This window comes from Mchenga conophoros, linkage group LG18, assembly GCF_057382185.1.
Source record: "Mchenga conophoros isolate Kocher_MC1m ecotype Shallow Benthic linkage group LG18, M_conophoros_male_GT1.1, whole genome shotgun sequence".
Lineage (NCBI taxonomy): Eukaryota > Metazoa > Chordata > Actinopteri > Cichliformes > Cichlidae > Mchenga > Mchenga conophoros.
In genome coordinates this window covers 34,173,739-34,197,775 of record NC_140543.1, presented here as the reverse complement: position 1 = coordinate 34,197,775, position 24,037 = coordinate 34,173,739, and the positions used below count along the sequence as shown (strand labels likewise).

Sequence of the window (24,037 nt, the reverse complement as noted above, 5' to 3'; positions counted from 1 at the left end):
GAAGCATTGTTCATATATTCAATATCTCTGGATTTCGTCAAATACTCTGACTAAATGAAAACTTGGACAAACACGAGTTCTGTTGCTCTTGATGTTGCATTTTGTGGTCTGACAGCACAGTGCAGGCAATTGAAATTTATACCTTGTGTGATGTCACAAGAGGTCATCCAAACCCTGCAGTATGTTTGTGCAGCTACCTGGTTTTGGAGTGGGGGAGTCAGTAAACAGGTAAAATGCTACAAATAGAATCTATAGCCACTTAAGAATATAGTCTTGAGGGAGGACAGCCTGCTCCCAGGTCTGCGTCAGCACTGACCTTTTTACTGTTTGCTAAAGGGATTTGATTTCACCTCTACTTCTCTAGGTTTTACCTTTTTTTTCAACATTCACACATGAGCCATCTGAGGATAAAATGGCAGTTTTGTCCAGGAAGGAGAATCTGTGCTGGTTCAGGCATAGGCATAGCAATATCACACACAAATGATATGAAGGAAAAAATGGGGTTTTGTAGATACAAAATTTGCATCTCACCTCATTAAACAAGCAGGACTTATCTTAAATAACTGTATATCATTTTCTACAGCTCTGTTCAGATTCAGGTGCTCTTTGCGCCATCCTCCTGTGAACCAAAGCATATGTGCAGCTAGTCCACCACTGGCTGCTTGCAAATTATAAATATCATTCCCTGTGACTTGGACACTGAGTTGCCATCTCTTCGCACTTCACTGTCAGCGCTGCAGGTTCAAGGCCTCATGAACCTGCAGCACCCTCTGCTGGCATTATATGGTGTGACCTTAGTACTTATCATTTGATGACTTTGAAGAGACTAACAATGGCACCAACTCAATTAAATTTTATTTATATAGCAACAAATAAAAATAACGTTGACTCAAGGCAACTGTTGTTGTAAAGGCTTTATATTCTAAGGTAAAAACCCTACATTAATACAAACAAAATCCCAACAATCAGATGAACCCCTGTGAGAAAGTGCTTTGGCAACAGTGGGAAGGTATTGCATTAGGCCCATTAATTATGGGCCTATTGCACCATAGCCTCCTCTGCACCCTGGTGACATACCCCTACTCCAAGGCCCTGCATGTGTGGGTGGACTGATTATTCAAGATCTTGTATGTGATAAGAAGGATTTTAAATGCAATACCAGTAAGAGTAAGCATGTGGTTAGAAACTATATTTCTAAGATTATTAGGGCCAAGTACAATAACCTCAGTTTTATATGAATTAAGTAGGAAATTAGAGGTTATCCAGGTCTTTGTATCTTGAAGGCATTTCTGTAGTTTAAGTGTGTTTGTTATCTGGCCTCATGGATAGAGAAAGCTGGGTATCATCTGCATAGCAGTCAAAAAATACACGCTATGCCTTCTAAGTGATACTGCCTGGGGAAAGCATGACTTTGGACGATGAGGTCAATTTGATTCATATTATCATTAAAATGAAAATCGTCATGACCAGTGACAAATAGCCATGAGTACCATGGGTGGTCACAGCATTATAAGATGAAAAGATGTACTCTCAGGCCCCCTCTTCGATTCTGAGATGGTGCTCCCCTTTCACCTTTTTGAATCCACAGGAGTGGATTTCAAAACATAATTTTATTTAATTTTGTTCCTTATTGATGTTACTGTGTTGATTTACATTTTTATTACTTTATTTTGACATATATTATGCTCACTGGCAATCCAACTACAACATTTAGTGGGTTAATTGACTGTGTGCACGTTAGCATATGCTACTTCCGGTGCGGAAACTCCTGTGGGGAGCTTTGTTTCCGGTGTCCTATTCGCGCCTGGTTTACGGTCCAAAACAAGTTTAGCAAATGAATGAATCAAGCGGTGATTTACATTTCTATAGATGTCTCGGGCATTTACCCAATATATCTGTAAATGATGTTCATCGACTTGTTGATATTTTTTCCTGCGCCTCAGAGCAAAAGAGAAAAGGGATTCAAATGTTATATTTCTCAGCTGTCCCTCGTTTATCGCGGGTGTTATGTTCTAAAAATAACCAGGATAGGTGAAATCAAGTAGCCGATTTTATTTTTTGACGGTGCAAAACGTTTCGTGGACATCGTGGACATACAGTACTGCACTTCAGAATCACGCTGCTAGCATCGATGCAGCGATTCTGTACTGTACAGGAGAGACATCACGGAGGAGATCGTCTGCAGCGATCAGGACGCAGGACACAATGTGACATAAAATAAAAAAGTGCAAACTTGCACTAAAAAATCTGCGAAACAGCGAGGTGAAAGGTGAACCGCGTCATAGCGAGGGACCGCTGTAATTTTGAAGGCAAGTCACAACATATCCTTCGTACATACTAATGTATAGAAACCGTTACCAGCAATCATTCATTTTTTGTGTGGCTTTTTTCACGGTTTGTTAACATGCTGTGTAGGTGTGTACTTGACTAGCTGATCTCGACATTATGGGGGAAACATCTGGCTTGACTATTCTTCACCTGTAGTTTGAATGCTGAACATTTGCCTGTTTAAATCATAAGACCAGTCACGATACAGAGATGTGCTTCTGAATGTGGACGATGTGTCTTCTGCTGCAGTGATGCAGTTCTGCTTGTGTTGAGTGATGTAAACAACTGATCGATCTAAACGCTTTAAACATCAAAACTGATCATTAGATTTTGTATAACACAACAGTGGTGAGTGTTCCCACCTTCTGCTCTTTGTAACTTAACGCCATCTTTCTGTTTTCGAGTTTTGGACATGATTTTGGAGGATATCTTCGCAGTAGCGATTGACCGCAAAGTAAAGCTATCGGAAATGTACAACCCTACATCCGGTCTCAAACCAGGAAGTTAGCATTTTCTCGTGCACAGGGTCTTGTCACTACCCGATCCGTACCGGAAACCCGATCGGTACCCCGGGTAGCGACAGGTCTATTATAATTCCCATTAGTGGACCTCGCGCAGGCACTGGGTAGGGCAGCTTGGGGGTCCTTATATCTTGTTGGCACACGCGCGTGGCGCGAGCGGCTTCCAGAGTGAATCCGCGCTGAACGGAAGTGCTTGTGTTTCTGTGTCTGCAGGTGAGCACAGGTAATGTAAGCAGAGTGAAGCTGTACAAGAAGTGTGTTCGAGAGATGTTGTTATGAACATAAATACAGCGTGAATGTTGGCGTGTGCAGTTTAAATCTCGTACATGAACTTGTGCGAAACTGTGTTTCACCTCTCAAATTGTCAATAAGGGGATCAGAGTAATCCCCAGCAGCCTGCTACATTATAAGTTGTGTAAACATACATAGGGGTGCACAATATTGTCAGTGTGAACAATACTGAGTATCTGGTTATTTTGTCAGCACAAGTTCTGAAATAACATAAGGAGCTGGTTACAGTGGTCCTGTATCATATTCATCGTATTCAGTGCACACCTCTGAGTTGAAGTGCTTGTGTTTCTGTGTTTGCAGAACAAAAGACAAGTAACGGAAAACTATTAGAACAACATGCTTTCTTGACATGATGTTCTTCTGCTTCCCTGGCTGCTGTGTCTGTGGCGATGTTGTTCACTTTGTGTTGTTGTAGCGTCCTCATGATACTCAGTTTGTGCTCCAATAGATTATGAGAGACAAACATAAAATCCTGATCTGTGGCACTTACTGGTTAACCCTACACATCGACTTCTGAATTCATTATTGACGGGAATTTTACAGCCTAAGAGATCTAGCTCACGGCCCACTGTTAGTCAGCGGTGCTAGTTTTGTACTTTGTGCAAATGTGTTGTTGTCAGCCAAGACTGAAGAAGTCGCTTGGATAAGTTACAAAATATTTCTTGCACTGAAAACGTCACATACAGATGAACAGAATCAACTTTCTGAGATGATTTGTCTAATTAATCTATTACGTGATTCTAATGGATTCATTAGAAATGTTACATAAAGGCATTTGTGTAGTTAATGTCCAGATTAATAATGCTATGTAGTGGATGAGGTCCAGGATTGGCAATGTAATATTAAAAAAATTAACAAATAGCACAAAAATGATACCATCCTCCTGGAGAGCAAAGAGCAAAACTTGAACTACCAAAATAATACAGAAAACAGCAGCAGTAAAGCTGCTTGTTCATACTGTCTTGCATTTCAGGGTGTAAATGGCATTTTTCCATGTGTCTCGGGTTTATGTTAGAGTAACTCAACAATGTGTTAAACTTTAAATACAAGTGGTATAAAATACATTAGATGAATACAGACATGTATAATTTCAGACCATAGTATATTTTACTATAGTTTTAAACCTCAAAAGCCAAAATGGCATTCTCAAGTAAGACATGTAGTTTAGCTTCCCTTTAAACACCTAACAGACGTGCTGCAAAATATACTGACTGACACAGACACTTTCAAAAACAGACACTTGTATAGTTTCTCAGTACTCAGACTTCACAGTACTGACACAAAGATATGATGTAACAGGTAGTTTATAGTTGAGTAAGACAGGCCCTGCCAGCCTTTTAAAGAGAAAGATGGGTAATAAAATAATTGTTCCCACAAACTAAACACAATGCATGTTTACTTGTGGCCGTTGTTATTCAAAGCTCACTCCTTTCCGCCTGTGACTGTCCATTGTAATCGTGGAACTCGCAACAGACAGGAAATACAGAGAAATAAAGAGGAAAGTCACTCTTCAAGATTTCCAAGGTGTTTCCTTTGCTGTTACAATGTGTGCGGACGTCAGAGAGCAAGAATATTCTGAATCGCTGTTCTTCCTCATTACCCATCATGCAATGTGGGAAAAGGAACACTCCTCTTGTTTACCTGGAAAAACACAGAGACGACAACTATTAGCCGAAGGGAGAGGAACAAACGAAAGCAGAAAGAAACAGACTTAGGTTTGTCCTGCTAAGCATGACTCGGGTGTTCCGCTTCGTGTGGATGAGTCAGATCCTTTTTATATGTACTTCTGGATATTGCTTCCCTGCCGTCTTGCATTTCTAAGGTGTGTGCGAGAGAAGTGGGACGTCAGAGTGGGAGGGGCTGCAGGGCTTCCTCTGTGTGGACTAACTGTTCATATGGTAAACAGAGGGTCACGTGGGCCAACAGTGCTGAAGCAGTTAGGAGAAAAGGGAGGGAAAGAAACAAGGAGAGGGCGTAACTTGATACACAGGAGGACTTTGGCCTGCTTCATGTGCAGGAGGCGGTACTTTCACCCTGAGTCTAGAGGACATTGGATTACACACCAAAAAGAAGGGAAACAAAAGATCTGAGTGCCATGTTGTGGTTAAAGTGAAGTTTGGCCTGCCTCATCGGGTTCAGTCCTTTTATTTAGATTTATCTGGACACTTTTTAAAATCTGTTCTCTGTGGGAAAAGCCAGTGTCTTCCTAGTTTGTAATCTCTTCATAGTTTCTTCCGGGTAAAAGAAGAATCAAGATGCCCACCTTCACTGTGGTGCCAGTGGAGGATGTGGAAGATGGCAGCAACAGTGGAGCTGCAGCTGGAGGGAACAGACCTATCAGCTTGGGCAAAATCTTTTCAGAGGAGCAAGAGGCTGACAGTTCAGAGGATCCTTTTTCAGGTAGGTGTAAACAGTTCTTTGCTGATGTGCTCATACACAAGCCTGCTTTTTGGGGGTTTTGTGGTTGCTATCCCAGCATGCACTGCGGGAAGTATAGGTGTGCAATTTTGATAAACTGCATGCGTCATTGTGAGATTAAATATGACATTGGAAGCACGCTGACACAAACAGATGCATGTTTTGACAGGCACATGCTTAACACATATAGACACCCACAAGGAAAAATGCAAAGTCAGAGATGAACTAGCTATAACTTGCACTTGGATGAGTCGGGCAGGAAGGGGGGCCTTGGTGTTGGTATGTATGCCTTAGCAGCCCTGAATGATGGTTAAGGCTCCTTGCCTCATTGCATGTGTTTCTGTATGTCAGTTCTTGAACAAAGCAACTAAATATACAGTAAACTAAACTAACCTCAAACAGCAGGGAAGTTGTGTAAAAGAGGCCTAACTGTTTTACAGTGACAAAGTACAAAGTCTATATCCTTACATGACATATTATTATACCATTTAAAATTACTGCCTGTTTTTCTTTCACCTTTATAACACTTAGTTTAACCATTTTTCTTTGTGCACATGTTGTACCTCTTTACATCCATCAGTTTCCCAGTCAACCACTTTGGGGGTTGGGTCAGGTTGTTTGTGCTACACGTTCCAGATACCTTGAAGTCGTATTTCGAAGCTTGGGAGCAACGCGACTTCAAATAGTAGTCTTTGTTTAATATTCAGCAGTGGGATTGTATGCAACAGCTGAAACATTTGGTTGTTTTCTCATTTTACTGCAAAAATCTACATTCTTATGCTGTACTGTCTGAAATCTATCAAACTCCTCTTGTGCATTTCTGGCTACTTTTTTGCCACAGTTTTTAAATGGATCAGTAAGAGAATTTTATAAGGAGCAAATCCTCAATATAAAGACTTGTAGATGTTAGAAAATTACTGGATGTAGGTTGCAGAAACAGAACAGACACGGGGCAATGCTCGAAGAAGCGGAGAAGCTTGAAGGCTTTGTTTTCTGGAAAGACAAAAAATTGCTTCAAGATTTTTAAGTGATAAAGAAAGTCATAATGTCAGCTGATATCTTTATTGTAATCTAGGTGTGCTTGTTCTTTTTATTACTTTAGACTCAAAAGTCTGCAGAAATGGCTTCGAATGAAATCCAATTACAAGACACTGCCTTGTTTAAATATTTTGATGAAGTAACTCTACTGCACAAGTGTCATGTTTATGAACAGGCATACTTTCCATTTAGGGAAAATTCCTGCAATAAATGTAGGTTTGTCTTTAGCTAAGGCATTTCTGGTCATTTTGCTTTGAACTCTGGTTGTCTTGCTTCTCTCGGAACTTCTTTTATGCCTCCTCTTTTGCTCATCTTTCATATGTGGGCCTTTTTTTTTATCTGTTTTTTGTTTTCTGACTTTGATCAGTTAGATTTCACAGTGAGCCCGAGTCACCCATGGTCATCATTCTGGACCCACCAGTTAGGACATGTTCCCCCAAAGCATTTGTGAGATTAGAGGCAGATTTGAAGTATCAGTAAAACAAGCATAACAGGTTAGGTTTTTTTATATTCTAACCCTCACTATAATAATGTTAAAAAGAGAGCAGACCCTCTTTAAACTCTAAGGTTTTACATATGAGTACCACATTAAAAATTAGCTTGCTTCTTAGTAGGTCTTAAAATGAGGTAAATACAGTCTTAGAAGAACTACAAACCATGACACGTTACTTTGTTATTTATTTGACAGAAATTAAGTGTACATGGTTATCTGTTTCAGAAAGAGAGTCAACGGTTAAACTTAAGAGCTCACAGACTGATCCAACATGCTTACTGGCAGGTTTTCTTCAACAAACCCAGTTTCTTTCCTTTTCCTCTCCTGTGATCCCAGTTTGGTGTTTTTAATGTTTAACATGTGCGTTTTTGTGCTTAATCCACCATCAGTTTAAGGACAAAGACAGTGACTAAATGCATTTATTTTCAGCGATCAGTCATATGTTGCACTCAGTCTTGTTGATGGACATTGTTTGTCACAATTTGGATAGCGCTAAATAAAATTACTCTCTTTTTAATCTAAATGTTAGACTCCACATTGACGCACATGATTTGTAGAACCAAATCACATAACGTTGGGGTGACTGTAGCTCAGGAGGTAGCCCAGGTTGGAATGTTGATGGTTTGATCCCTGGCTGCTCCAGGCATGACAAATATCCTTGGGCAAGATACTAACCCCAAGTTGCTCTCTGAATGTGAATGTTAGCTAGAAAGCATTTACACAGAAAAAAAGTGCTTGTATGAACGGGTGAATGAGGCCAGTTGTGTAAAGCGCTTGTGGTCAGAGTAGAGAAGCACTATATAAGAACCAGTCCATTTACTATAACTGAAAACTTGGTAAAGAACCAATTTTTAATTTCTTGAATCTTTGAAAAACACCAAAGGTAACACGATTGGAAGGAGATGGAGCAAAGTGATTACCAAAGAACTATTGGCTGTGGACTTGACATGTCTTGGCATGATAAGTATCATATTCTTAAGAAACAATTTGAGGTATGCAGAATATGGATGGTATTTAAAAGCCATGCTGTTAAGAAATAGAAAAAGGACCTGAGAGCTGTATCTGGCATTTCAGTTGATCTTTCTACAGAAGCTTCGTCAAAAATGGTCTCAGTGGACGGCTGCCTCCTAAGAACTCATTTTTAAGACGGGGATAAAAGACTGAAGTATGCCAAATTATAGAAGAACTAATGTGAGAACGAGTGGCAACAGGTCTCATGAAGAGATGAATCCAAATTTGACATTTTTGGTTCAAGTTATTGTCAATACAGAAGAGGTCAGGAGAGAGGTCCAACATCCTTACAGCCATCTGTAAAACACGTTGGAGGCTCTGTCATGGTTTTGGGCCACATTTCAGCTGGTGGTGTTGGGACTCAAACACCACTACCTTGCATGAGCATGTATGTGTCCACCATCCGCATGTTTTTTTTTCTGAACATAGGTTACTGCCTTTCTTTCTTTCTGTTAGGAGTTTGCGTAAATGCATCGCTACATTTGGGCGCACTCTGAGGAGGGTGCATTTGCTCGCAGATGAAAGAGTGTGCTGTAGGGCTGAACGATTATGGAAAATAATCTAATTGCGATTTTTTTTGCCCCAATATTGCGATTGCGATGCGATATGCGATTATTTTTTAAGGTCTTTGTCTTCTGTATTATTAAACAAAGACAAGCAATACATCATATAGTATGGCCAATACTATATTACATTAATTTTAAACTGTTCTTTCCTGGAAGACAGACCTCTGTTATGATGACATGAGGTGATGCATGAATTGATGACTGACATTTTTATTTAACTTCTTCAATCACAACAGTATATTTGAACATACACAATAGTTTATTTTTAGCTTACAAACATCTGAGCATAAAGTGCTGACAAGGAACCCTGGTGTAAACATTAAAATGAAAGTCAGTACAATGTGCAGATTGCAGAAATATACATAAAAAAAATCAGTGGCTTTACCACACTCAGTTTTTCGACATCTGTGAACTACTAGACAGTCATTCAATTAAAAAATAATATTAAATAAATAAAACTAATAAATAAAAAATACACACATCTTACTGATCTCTGCAGTCAGTAACATTACACATAAAGTGCAAACATAATAGCAATTGTATAAACACACACACAAACACGCCTTTAAAATTTAAAGGCGTGAAATTGGACGGTCTAGTTCTGATTAGCGTCACCGCTGTCTCGGTGGAGTTTAATAAACTCGGCCGTCTGCTTCTTGCTATCTAAAATATAACCAGACACTGGTGTAAATTCTCGACTGTCTCATACTTCTGTTTAGAGCTGGGCGATATGAGATTTTTTCATATCACGATATGTTTTTTTCATTTCAGGCGATAACGATATCTATCACGATATAAGCCAAATAACTATATTTGTAAGATTTAAATGTGCCGTTGCTCACAAGTAAAATGTGAAATAATCAGCAGCTTGTTTTTATTTAAATATTTATTTCCCATAATAAGTTCAACAGGGTAGATGTACTTAAGGAACATGAGACTTTTTCAGATAAATAAAGGCAAATATTGCAAACTACACAAAAGGCAGCCGCTAAAGCGTTTAAGTTTCAAAATAGAACAAACAAAACAGACTAAATTGTCAATTCCACTTAGAAACAAAATATTAATTCTAAAAATAAATCTTAGTTTGTTTTACAGAAGAACAGACAAAACTGACTAACTTTTGTCAATATCAAATAAACTGAGAACTAAAAGGAAATTCTCAATCTCTCCTTGTTGTATAGCTTAGCTTTTCAAACAGTTTTAACAGTTACTTTAGTCTGACAAAAGCCGAATGACGAATTAGCGCTTCCAGTCAGAGACTGAGGCTACGTCCACACGTACACGGGTATTTTTGAAAACTGAGATTTTCCGTTTTCGTTTTAAAAAATAATCCCGTCCACACATAAAGGCAGAAATGAAGGAAAACGCTGCTATGAACATGCCAAAGCAGCAGGTGGCGCTAGATTCCTAACCGTGCCGAAATGTTGGCCAATCAGAAGTCTAGAAGCCTCGGTGGGAAAAAGTAAACAAAGCTGGGGCACAGAAGCAGAACAGAGTCGTATGTGTGGACGGACAGTAACTGTGTGTATATGTAAGCATTTAAACACTGCAAAGAGTAGAATTAACAGTAACAGTATTGTAGAAATTCATTTCACCGAAACAATAACGTGGCGCACAGTGTGACGCATGCACCAGTTTATTGTATTTCCAGACTTGCTTTCGGCACAATTTACAGTGCACGCTACTCTGTTTTTGTCAGACTTGAAATAGCCGAAATACCTTCACACTACGGAACTTCTATGGCTCTTCCGTTTGACAATCTCTCCGGCATTGGAACCGTCATCTGTTTTCTCTTCGGTCACGCTCGGTTGATTTTTCTAGTCGGCACACTCATTTCCTCCATTACCCGCTGGCTGCTTCCCAAACAAACACACGTGCGGCTTGGCACTTGTGCTGTACGTAACAAGTCACGCGACGTGACGCTGCGGCTGTGATTGGTTCGGCTCTGCGCTACTTAATTTGGATTGGCTGACCTTTTTTTTTTTTTTTTTTTTTTTTGAGGATAAGAGCGGCGAGGTCTATCGCGATAGCGTAATTTCTCTATCGAGTAAAAGTTATATCGCGATACATATCGTTATCGTTCTATCGCCCAGCTCTACTTCTGTTTAATAAGTTTTCTGTTTGACGTTTAGTCAGCTGTGAAAACCAAGGAGGAACCCACCCGGGGGATTAATAAAGTTTTATTTTATCTAATCTAATAACTTTAATCTCAGCCAAACCGATTTACTCACGAACAAACAAAACACTGAAAAAAGCCCAACAATAACATTTTTAGGTTGTCTAAGTGACTTATATATTACGTTTAACCCGAGCAGCGAAACTCCGCGGTGATCTGAAAATGATGTGCCGGGAGTTGTGCCGTTCTCGGCCGCATCAGTAACCCTCGAGCTCCCGGCTAGCTGTCGAGCTGGTGGGTAGCAGACGCCTCTGAAAACATTGAAGCACTTTTGCAAATATGGGATATCTTGATAAACCGAGCAGATATTTGATGTTTACACAACTACTTTCTCGCCTGAAAATATGTTAAAAGTTTATTTTGTGACCCAGAAAGATTAGTATGAGTAATTTTAAAACTTAGTAGCGGCCGCCATTGCTGGAAACTGGAGTTTGGCTGGGCCGCGCTATGAATTCTGGGATATGGTAGTAATTTGGACAGCCTTCGGCGCGTCGCTGTGACGTAATCGGTCTACAAATGCGGCCTCAGGAGGATGCAGCCCATGAATTTGGACATGTCCAGAGTATAATCGCAGCCTTTGCGGTTAGAAAATTGCACTTGATCATGTCGCGATATTATCACAAATGCGATATATCGTTCAGCCCTAGTGTGCTGTTAAAACGGCGCTATTATTATCATTTTTTTTTTCTGTTTACTGCTTCTATTAATTCCATCATTATTAACTTACTCATGGCCAAGTAAATCAAAAAATCGCCCTTGTAAAAATGATCGACAATAGGCTCAGCCTATCGTCGATAGTCGATATATTCGCCCAACGCTAACTGACAACGTTTCAGTATGACAGTGATTCCAATGCAGTAAAAACATACCTGCATAGAAAAACACACAATGGAATCAGTCATGGATTGGCTTCCCCAGAGCCCAGACCTCAACGTTATTAAAGCAGTGTGGGATCATCTGACCAGAAAATTGAACAAAAAGCAGACAAATCCAAAGAAGAGCTTTGGAATATCTTTCAGGAAACCTGGAGAATTATTCCTGAAGACTACTTAAAGAATACCAGGAAAACTGTGGAAGACTCAAGGGGCTGATACCAAATATTGACTTTCAAGCTTTTTAGAATTGTACAGACTCAGCTTTAGCTTTATATACGGTGTTGTCATATGTGTTTGCAAAATGAATAGTTTTAATAAATTGGTGCTGGTAGGGCTGTGCGATATGACCAAAATCTCATGTCCCGATATAAGACATCTATCGTCCGATAACGATATAAATCACAAAAATGTAACATTTTCTGTAAATTCTGTGAATCTCGGGCAGCTCGACTTGCGTGAAGTGTTTCCAGCTGTGTGTCGTGTAGCTGGAGTCGAGTTTTTTAACCGATGCATGAAACGATACATTTCTAGACATAAGTTGTAACGGACGCCGTTTTCTTTGTGAGTATTTATTACACGGCGTGCTGCGGGGAAAAGCCTGTTCTAACGTTTGAGTCTAAGGTTTATTTTTAGCACCTGGCGGCTCGTTTTTACTTCTCATCTGTAATTAATCTGCTCTTTCACATGATTCAGTTTATTTTGAAAAGTCTCAACAGGATCTTGAGCTTTATTGTGAAAGGTTTATGTGGAACAAGCGGACACGCCGTGGTTTTACCGTCGTTGTTGCTAACGACAACGCATACAAAACAAAGGCTTGTCTGTCAGTAGTGTGGTTATATTAACTTTAGGAAATGAATATAGCCACTACAGTGACCATCAGAACGATGAAACAATATTGCCGTAAACAGTTTATTTTGCAACACCACGAAATAAACGACAGCGTAAAATGAAACGACAGACGTTTTTATATCCGATAGATATCGTTATATCGAACAGCCCTAGGTGCTGGTGTGTGCATATGTATATATAATACAGAGTGACGTGATATAAAAGTAGTAATTTTACACATTTACATAGTTTTTGTTCTTCATATAATTAAACTTAGTTTTAATTTATTCATTCTTTATTTTTATATTCTATTTAATTTTTCTATTTGAGTGAGCTTCATTCTTTTTGTGTGTGTGGGTGATTTGTTGTTGTTGTTGTTGTTGTTTTTTTACCTCATTTAATGACTTTGGGGGTGTTTTGGGGGTAGTGGTTTATTTTCAGTGCTTTTGCTCTTTTAAGATTACATTATGTCAACATATAGGATAAGGAAATTATTTAAAATTGCTTGGAGCCCACAGGGGGGGATGAACAGGAAATCCTCCCCTGAAAACCTGTATCTCTTACTGATGCTAATGAGGGGAAAATAAAAAGGTTTCCAAACAATGTAGACCCTCTGTTATCTGTGAATCAAGGTCCAACAGATCCTTTAGGGTGGTGACCCTATAACAACTCATAATGTAATGTAAAAACATTTTACTACAACTTTACTCCTTACAATATGTCCTTTCTGGAGAAGACAAAAGTCACAGATTGCTCTGCATTCGGACAGACGAGCACACACGTACGCACCGATTTATGCATAGTGCTGAACAGACAAGATGCAATCTGTATAAACAACTCATCATTTTCCAAAGAAGTATCCGGTGTCATGTGTACAGTGTCCTGTTTCATATTGTCCCTCTTTTTCCTTGTCAAGTTTTAGCACGTAGTTTTGACACATGTTGAGATTATTTGTTTGCTTCTGAATGAACCTCACTGATGAAACTCAAAAAGCAGGGCATCTCTATGAAAACGAATACAGAGAAGAAGACTGGAGTAGTAAATGATAACCGGTCATGTTGTCCTAGAGACACACCCAAACTACTTGCCAAGCAGTAGACAAACCGGAGTGTGTTGATCGCTACTGTAAAGCAGAAATTTCACTTTTAATTCAATTAAGTTTTATTTTATTTACAGCACAACAAATCACATTAACAGCTGCTTCAAGGCGCTTTTTATTATAAAGTGAAGTAAGGTTGTGAGGTTTGCGTTGCATTTTTTTTCCAAGTTTCCTGCATCTCAGAGAATCTATAGGAAATGTTTCCAGGCAAGTTGGCATCTTCCATACAAATTACAGCCAACAGCGGCAATCCACTAGAAACCAATGCAATCACAAGGAGGTATTTAGTACACACCTTCATTGCATGCAGTTTCACCCAGACAGCAACCTTGAGCAACCACTCACCAATTGTTGGAATATACACCAACTGGTTGGGTCACTGCCTGGTTTCTAGGCTTATGTGACTGATACCTTAGATGGAAAGAAGAATACCACAGTCAGGATCTACAGACTCTAGATTTAAATATAAATCTAGGGCTTTGTTAGCTGAACAGTTTCCTCCCTTAGAGCTATGCCAAGCAAATTGGTTGATCACATTCACACAGACCACCTAACTGGTGAGTTGGTGTACCAACCTTTGCAGCTGATCCTGTCACACATTCTTGAAACTATTATTTAAGAAGTTTAATATTGTATTTAAACATTTGCCTAACAAGGGAATTAAAATTACATGCCAAAACTGGTTTTAACATCCTTGTTTACAGTGAATTGGAAATGGAGATTTTCACCCATGGTTTATCCACTGTTGCTCTTTACACCTTAGATACTCCTCGTCCAGCAAATTTCCTAAACTCAGCATTAAATGTCTTCATAGCATTTGTCTGTTTCATTTCGAGGTGGTTCTCATGTCCTTCTTCTTTCTCCAACGCAAAGGACATAAATCGTCATGTGTAGCTCTGTTTTCCATATGTTAGCCCTTTGGGGTTGGAGAACTGCCAAAAGCAGCTGCCACCCTGTTTCCTGTTTAAAGGATGTCTATTTTGGGTCAAACTGTTACTAGCTAAATTGTACAGGGAGCGTTCACAGGGCATGGGTTTGTGTTTTTGTTTGCTTGTCATTCTAACCAAGGGGCTCTCAAATCACATGCCACAGATAACCTGGTGGGCTGGTCCTGCAGGTGTGCTCCGAGATGTCATTTATAATACCTGTTTGTTTGTTTTGTTTTTTTAAATGATTTTAAAAAAAAGTCTCGTTTTGAGTTTTGTACTTGTTTCCCAAGAATCATGTGAGTTGTCCACGCTAAGCAACACATGCATGTAACATATGTTTCCGTAAAGAAAAAAATATTTGTGCCAAATGTTAGATTGCAAAAAAAATTTTTATATATATATTTTTATGGTCACCTTAGCAAACACATCATTTTTTGCAGCCTTATGAAATTTCCCCTTGTGGGACTAATAAAGGTATATCAAATCAAATCAGATTAACTGACACTTAATAACAACTTACATGTGCCAAATGGATTTTAGTGTGTTTTAGTAATTTAAATGGATTAAACATTTATTGAACATAGACAAAGTCTATGTGGCATTTTGTACATATTGAAATGGAGACCTCTGCTGGTTAACATGATTACTGCATCAAACTGTCAGAGTCCTTTACGCTCACTCAACGAACTTTCAGAGGACATTTAGAACTCAGCCCATTTTAGAAGTCTTTTGATTTTTACCTGATAATATGATGATTTGCAAATTGTCTGACATGACTATATGATGACAGACCATGTTCCCCATCAAACAGTTCTGACAAGATCTATACAGAAAATGAATGCAATCTGACTTTGTTTTCCTAAGTAAACTATTAGAAAAATTAAACACTGGCACATGAGGTTTAGATAATATAAAATTGGGTACTGTACACCAACAGATGTGGCTTGAAATTAACGTTGCTTTATGCAGCTATGTACAGCAGTCTCTTTCAAATGCTTGTTTCATAGATGGGGTGCCCTGGGACACCATTGGAGGAAAAACTCAATTTTAGCAGGGCAGCCATCGGCCACGACTGCTTATGTAGTGAGGGGAAAGAGAAAAAAGTAGCTCATAAGGACACTTGACAGTGACACACACATAGGACTCCAAGCTAACCCATTTGTGCTGTTGATCAACACTATATCATGTTTGGTGGATTTTACCATGTAATTCAGCTAAGAAATAGTCGATTCTATATAGACCTTGAAGTGTAGTGTGTGTGCTTGTGTATCTTTCTAGATTTCACACATCACATTTTTATCTAAAACTTGCACCGCTGGTGAAACAGCTATTTCACCAGTGGTTCTGTTGAAAAGTATTCACATATGGAGTTTTGATATATCTAATCCCATTAAGAAGCTTTGAATTTGCCCAGGATGTCATTTTACTATGACTGTGTTTTTAATGACTTCTGAGGTTACATTGGCCCGCCACAACCTCTACGACATCTTGTGGAACAAATTGCTATCACATGAAAGTATAGCCCGGCTCTAATTCAACCTTACTTGATATCTCTTTGGCAGAATACAAAAGCATTTTAGACATTAAGTCACAGCTTCATATTCTTTTGATAACTCTATTTCACTTTGCAATATTCAAAACCAATTTACATGTGCTGGTTCTTATACAGCAGGGGTGCCCAATCCCGGTCCTCGAGAGCTACCGTCCTGCAGCTTTTAGATGCATCCTTGTTCCCACACACCTGAATCAAATGGTTTGATTACCTCTTCAGCATACCATCATGTTTGGCAAAGGCCTGATAACAAGCCATTCATTTGATTCAGGTGTGTGGGAACAAGGATGCATCTAAAAGCTGCAGGACGGTAGCTCTCGAGGACCGGGATTGGGCACCCCTGTTATACAGTATAGCACATTCTTACACTTGAGGACTCATAGCATTGTACAACTTGCCTCATTCACCCAAGCACTTTTTTCTACGTATCTAACGTTCACACTCCAATGGATGCATCAGAGACTTGGGGTTAGTAGCTTTCCCAAGGATAATTGGGATTGAAACACTAACCGTCCAATTAGTAAATGATCTGCTCTACCTCCAGAGTTATAGCCACCCTAATTCAGACACAAGGATTTGCAAAAACTAAATTTTAATGATCAGTAACATTGAATCAAAGGTTAGTGAATATGATTACAGTTAGAGTTTGCTGATATAGTTTTGATAGCTTTAGGGCATGAATAAGCACGCATACATACCACAGAGTAACACATATTTGAGAGACGGGCAAGAGTGAAAGTGAAAAAACCTCTACATTTACAAGTAAAACAGACTAGAGTTTGTATATGCAAAAAGATTTTTTATAAAATTGCATGTCTGGATGTTTTATGGACTGATTAGGAAATGATGCTGATATTTTGCTCTATGACAGCTGGGATAGTCTACAGCCTGAATTTGTCCAACTCCAGGCCTCAAGGCCCTGTGTCCTGCAGGTTTTAGATGTTTCCTTGATCCAACACAGCTGATTTAAATGACTAGAATACCTCCTCAACATGTCTTGAAGTTCTCCAGAGGCTTGGTAATAGACTAATCACTTGATTCAGGTGTGTTGACCCAGGGTGAGATCTAAAACCTGCAGGGCACCAGCTCTTGAGGCCTGGAGTTCCCCACCCTTGAGTTAAGAGAGTGGAAGGGTGGATGTATAATTAAAAAAGATGCAGAAAGAAAAAGGCTGAAAAGAAAAAGGAGCAACTAATGACCCAAAGCAAACAACCTTATGTGCAGCAGCAAACATGGCATTTCCTCTGTTCTGGTTTGGTCACTAAAACTGTTTGAATGCTTACACACACAATTCATCACTCTTTGGACAACACCTAACAACAGTTGGGACAATCAAGAGCTTCTGGAATGTCTTTCTGGATCTGTGTTTATGAGCAACCTCATCCTACGATACGCCATTGGATTTAAACAGCTGTTAGTGGCAGGCTTACAGTACATAATCACTATCTCATTGTTGTTTTCCGATGATATCCTGCCTCTTAGTGGGTAGTCCCAGCTTAGAAGAAGCAATCTGAGCAAAGCTGTTGCCCCGACTCTATAACCCTCGGTACATAACCCTTTTGTAATCTTATTTTAAAAGCCAGAGAGGCTTGCTGTACAGGGAGTGCAGAATTATTAGGCAAGTTGTATTTTTGAGGAATAATTTTATTATTGAACAACAACCATGTTCTCAATGAACCCAAAAAACTCATTAATATCAAAGCTGAATGTTTTTGGAAGTAGTTTTTAGTTTGTTTTTAGTTTTAGCTATTTTAGGGGGATATCTGTGTGTGCAGGTGACTATTACTGTGCATAATTATTAGGCAACTTAACAAAAACAAATATATACCCATTTCAAATATTTATTTTTACCAGTGAAACCAATATAACATCTCCACATTCACAAATATACATTTCTGACATTCAAAAACAAAACAAAAACAAATCAGCGACCAATATAGCCACCTTTCTTTGCAAGGACACTCAAAAGCCTGCCATCCATGGATTCTGTCAGTGTTTTGATCTGTTCACCATCAACATTGCGTGCAGCAGCAACCACAGCCTCCCAGACACTGTTCAGAGAGGTGTACTGTTTTCCCTCCTTGTAAATCTCACATTTGATGATGGACCACAGGTTCTCAATGGGGTTCAGATCAGGTGAACAAGGAGGCCATGTCATTAGTTTTTCTTCTTTTATACCCTTTCTTGCCAGCCACGCTGTGGAGTACTTGGACGCGTGTGATGGAGCATTGTCCTGCATGAAAATCATGTTTTTCTTGAAGGATGCAGACTTCTTCCTGTACCACTGCTTGAAGAAGGTGTCTTCCAGAAACTGGCAGTAGGACTGGGAGTTGAGCTTGACTCCATCCTCAACCCGAAAAGGCCCCACAAGCTCATCTTTGATGATACCAGCCCAAACCAGTACTCCACCTCCACCTTGCTGGCGTCTGAGTCGGACTGGAGCTCTCTGCCCTTTACCAATCCAGCCACGGGCCCATCCATCTGGCCCATCAAGACTCACTCTCATTTCATCAGTCCATAAAACCTTAGAAAAACCAGTCTTGAGATATTTCTTGGCCCAGTCTTGACGTTTCAGCTTGTGTGTCTTGTTCAGTGGTGGTTGTCTTTCAGCCTTTCTTACCTTGGCCATGTCTCTGAGTATTGCACACCTTGTGCTTTTGGGCACTCCAGTGATGTTGCAGCTCTGAAATATGGCCAAACTGGTGGCAAGTGGCATCTTGGCAGCTGCACGCTTGACCTTTCTCAGTTCATGGGCAGTTATTTTGCGCCTTGGTTTTTCCACACGCTTCTTGCGACCCTGTTGACTATTTTGAATGAAACGCTTGATTGTTCGATGATCACGCTTCGGAAGCTTTGCAATTTTGAGACTGCTGCATCCCTCTGCAAGATATCTCACTGTTTTTGACTTTTCTGAGCCTGTCAAGTCCTTTTGCCTCATTTTGCCAAAGGAAAGGACGTTGCCTAATAATTATGCACACCTGATATAGGGTGTTGATGTCATTAGACCACACCCCTTCTCATTACAGAGATGCACATCACCTAATATGCTTAATTGGTAGTAGGCTTTCCAGTCTATACAGCTTGGAGTAAGACAACATGCATGAAGAGGATGATGTGGACAAAATACTCATTTGCCTAATAATTCTGCACTCCCTGTATATTTTTATATTTTTGTTGCATGAATGTTGAAAAAGCAGCTTTCATACCAATATTCTTTCTCACTCAATACCACATGCGAAATTTTCTTACAATCTTCACTATGTCATGTGCATCTACGGTACACCATCCTCATTAATTTATCTTCAACAATCACTAAATCCATGCAAGGCCCTGGGCTCTTCAAGGCGACAGTGTAGCCTACAACACTGTGATGTGAGTGTGATAATATGCCATATCTAACAGTCATAGACCACTGCATGACAACCAGGGGCAAAAGAAGCCAGTCTGAACAGGCCAGTCATAATGTTAATCTAAGCCACTGTGTCTTTAAGTGGTGTACAAAAGCTGTTAGCAAAACTATAAGCCTAAAGTGTGGCCAAAGCCTTCATTTGTCTCCAGGGGATCAAACCTTTGACCCCTGATTCTCTATAAATGGTACTGGACACAGTTGTCACAGAGCACAGCTATATCAAATACAGCCTGGACCATGTAATGCAGTCTTGTGCTGTTTTTACAAAGGCAGTGGTTGCAGCTCTGGGCCAGTAGTTTGATGTACAGGTCCAACAAAACCCATACTTAAGAATCCTTGGGACGACATTAAACCACAGTTACTGCCCCTGATGTGTCATCAGTCTTTCGTGGTCAGTAAGAGTAGTATCTATGCAGGTCATTTGCATTAACTATTAGAGAGACTTTGGACTGCAGACTATCATTGGTTCTGGTAATGTTGCTAACATAATACTGACAGAGATCCATCAGTAGGATCACACCAGCCGTGACACATTTATTTGTGTGCTAACAATAAAAAAAAAAACATGGAATAGTCATGGGGATGAGTATGGGTGATGCTGGCTGCTCACTGGGATTACCATGCTGAGACAAGTAGCCTCCCACTAACACCCATTAATTTCACTAAGAACTGATGACACTCGGTCCAGGCAGACTCGCACCTTTCTGAAGTCTTCTACAACTCTGTCCTTGTTTAAGAGCAACAAGTTATAACATCAACATACAAGAGGCAGTCAGTAAGCTAATTCTGCAGTGACAATTAGTTAAATCCAAATGGAAATACACATCTAATGATTCTGTCAACCTCTTGCCTGTTTATTCATTGGTTCTTTCTTTTTTTCTCCTTTTTTACCTCAAAAGGAGATGACAACCGGAGGGAGTCCTCTGCATTCATCAACCCAGACATGGACACAGAGACCTACTATGAAGGCAAGAATATGGCCTTGTTTGAGGTAAGATGAATTAAAAATGAATGATTTGTCTGTTTTTAATACATATAGTCCAAAACATGCTGCTAACGATTTAAACGGTATGTAAGATATAGTTTTTGTTATTATGTAACATTAATAGAAAACAGACAGGACTGTGTGACCAGATGGTTGCAATTTTTAAATCTTTGCAATAGGAAGAAAGTCAGACTGGGGTCATTGAGTGCTTCTGTTTGTCCCAAATCTCTCATAAACAAAATCAATCTGAGATGGTCTCAGTTATCTTAAAGTCTGTTCACTCACTGTCATTCATACATGGAAAGTGTGCTACATACTAGAGATGGCACGATACCACTTTTTTATGTCCGATACCGATACCGATATCATAAATTTGGATATCTGCCGATACCGATATGAATCCGATATAGTGTTTTTTAATCAACAAAACTGTTTTTTAAAATATCTTGCTGCATTTTGCAAGTCTGCAAGTTCATACTCAAGTTTAAAACAACAACTACACTAAAGCTATTCTGTTATACCTGTATACAAAAAAAATATTTCATAGTTCAGCAATACTGATCAATCTAATAAACTTAGACCTACACCATCCTCCCTATTCTGGTATTTTAAAGAGTACTTAGTGTAAATATTAAGCAACCTAACTAATAGGGTTCCAACTCCCAGCAACAACAAAATTAAATAAATAAAAAATAGGGAACCACCCCTCACGCGCCACCTCATGATGCTTAATCGACGTAATCAACCTTAATTTGATGCAGTGTGAAAAAAAATGCACAGAAATCAATTATTTTTCAAGAAATATTAAATAGATTCAACATCTTTCTTCAACAAAATTGCAGACTGCACAGATGGTACCTTCCCAAAGTAAAAAGTACTATAGCTTACTAGGGTATATATATTAGACTTAATAGTCACTATGTACAGTAATTGACTTCTATTCATTTTACATCAAATTAAAACTTTGGGTGTCAGATAATTATTTATTAAAAGCTCGACATTTTAAATGAGAATAAGAAAGAAAAGTATGTCTTTGTGCCCCCTTTTCCCTGTTCATGCCCTATCGGCCCCCCTGGCTAAACTTTGCTAGATCCGCCCCTGCACAGTTACCAGCGTCAGCTGCGTAGAAAAAGATCCTCGAGTAGAAAGTAATATTAAATACATTCTAACAACAGCTTATCAAGCTTAAACGTGCTGCTGTTGTTCAGCCGCTGGTTTCCTCTTTCTGGCGCAAAGTGGACCAAAAACAAACGAGAGACAGACTCGCGACAGAAAAGCCGATCAGCTGATTTAAGCAGTTTCACGATTGAAGTAGCAGCCGGAGAGCGAGAGACAGTCGCTCGTTAAGCTTAACGTGGGAATGCTTTACAAACATTCAGAGATGGACTTACACACTTGCTTTACTTCTCTCGGGGATAACTTTGTCGGAGATGAAATGCCAGGTTGCTAGCGAAGCTCCAAATGCTATCCAGACCACCGACAGGTCCCGCATGCCACAGCCGCTCTATCACGTGAGGCATACTGCTCCGACTGCTAACGTTCTGAGGTGAGTTACGGCGTGTTGCAAGTTTTGTGAGGTGCTTTCGTGATATTTAATGGATTGGATTACATTTTTTATTTTTCTCCGATATCCGATCCAGTAATTTAGGTCAGTATCGGACCGATACCGATACGTAATATCGGATCGGTCCATCTCTACTACATACATACACAATAAAGATCTTGGAGTCAATAAAGGGAGTCTGAGGAACATACAATAGGAAATATTTCTTGGTCATGCTTGAAAGGCCTGGATTGGTCTTTATTTTTATATGTTCTCTGTCTGTTTACAGGAAGAAATGGACAGTACGCCCATGGTTTCATCTTTTCTCAACAAACTGGCTAATTACACCAACCTAACCCAGGGTGTTCGTGAGCATGAGGAAGCCGAGGATGGAGTCAGGAGGGCTGCAGTCATGGTACGTGACTCCTGTTTTTGAGCCAGCAGAACTCTTAATGAAAGCATGCATGCTTTGCGCCAACATAATCGTTAGTGTAGTCCTCAACACTCGGAGTGCTTTCTCCTGAAATCTGTTCTGGCGGGATTTTTAGCGTCTGCAATAAAACTTCAGCACCGATTATATCTGTACACAAGAAGGCCTTTCTTTTCGTCTGGAATATCTGCTTATCTTTTTCATCTGCCATCCTGTTTTTATTTTTCGATATACAAGCACATTCTGTTTCAGTATAACATGAAACATAAAAGGCAGCACAAACAAAAAAGGAGGTTTCGTGTTTCATTCACTTCACTGAATTGAATTAGCAGCACAGCAGCTGTAAACGTCCTAATTTTGATCCTCACGTTCAAAGGGTTGAGTTAATATGAAAAATAACCCCAAGACGTTGTTGTGAAGGAGTAATTATCTATAGAGACCAGACGTTTTATGCTAAACAGTGCAGTTAGAAAGTGTTTGGATACAGACACAGACCCACAATTTTAAGTATCCGACTGTAAAGTTACTCTATGTTAGTTAAGTTACTGTTACTGCATCCTTATTAAAGATATTTAATCCTTACATGTAGTTTATTTTGTTTCCATGCTTTGAAACCAGCCTTTTAAAGTTTATTTCAAGATGAAAGCCTTAATTATCTTTTTATCCAACCATTTTCTTGCACTTCTCCGGTTCAGGATCAGAGGGGCCTGGCCTATCCCAGCTGTCAAAGGACATCCATCTGTCACAGGCCTAATGTAGAGAGACAGACTGCCATTTGCACTCACATTCAAACCTACAGGCAATTTAGAATCCCTAATTAACCTAACCAAACTAACTGCATGTCTTTAAACTGTGGCACGAAGACAGAGTACGAAGAGAAAAGCCACAAATGCATGGGGAGAGCATGCAAACGACGCCTTGCTGCCCTATTGTTTTGTCCTTTAACCTGTGCACTATTTTTTAAAAACAGCTATTGTTAAAAACACCAGTAGATGTTATTGCAATGCAATTAATAAAGTTGGAAAGTGGATTCTCTGCTTTCTCCACTTCCTCCAGACACTAGGACCCTCATTTCAAAAAGAAATACAAAACTTACATTCATCAAAAAGAGCACTTTGGACTGCTGCGCATCTGCATGTGTATATATGTTTGTGTGCGTGTGTGTCCAGAGTTCAGCTGAGACAGTGTCCTTCGCCCTGCCAGGCTAAGTAAACAGTAGTAGCTCCCTTCCTGAAGACGTCGGTGCATGATCTTGATGCAACCAGTGTCAGACCGTCGCTTGTAAAGTTCTCTTGAACCGAACATGACGTCAAACATCATAATCGACATCAGCGCTGCAGTCATGGCTGTTACTTATGCACCTTCTTGTACCACACTTTTCTCTCCCGGTCAGCTTTCCATTAATATACTTTATTACTGCACCCTGCAAACAGCCAACCTTTTCAGCAATGACCTTATGTGGTTTATCCTCGTGGGCGCTGTTGGTGATCGTCATCTGAAAGAGTTCTGAGTCATCAGTCTTTCCCCGACCATGGTTACATGTAC

The 24,037-nt window shown here is 39.7% G+C and overlaps 1 protein-coding gene across 5 annotated transcripts in view; it reads left to right on the top strand.

The window, feature by feature from the left end:
- Positions 1-4,779: 4,779 nt before the first annotated feature.
- The window catches only part of LOC146554243 (solute carrier family 12 member 7-like), a 44,447-nt gene continuing 25,189 nt past the window's right edge, over positions 4,780-24,037 (top strand). For 2 of the 5 annotated variants that reach the window (XM_085253312.1, XM_085253309.1), the window contains exons 1-3: positions 4,781-5,540; positions 20,434-20,525; positions 22,352-22,477. In XM_085253312.1, coding sequence (XP_085109438.1) covers positions 5,396-5,540; positions 20,434-20,525; positions 22,352-22,477 — 363 coding nt within the window. In that variant the 5' untranslated portion in view covers positions 4,781-5,395. Of the gene's footprint in view, positions 5,541-20,433; positions 20,526-20,555; positions 22,066-22,351; positions 22,478-24,037 lie in introns of those variants that run through there. The other 3 variants (XM_085253310.1, XM_085253311.1, XM_085253313.1) reach the window with 3 other exon arrangements.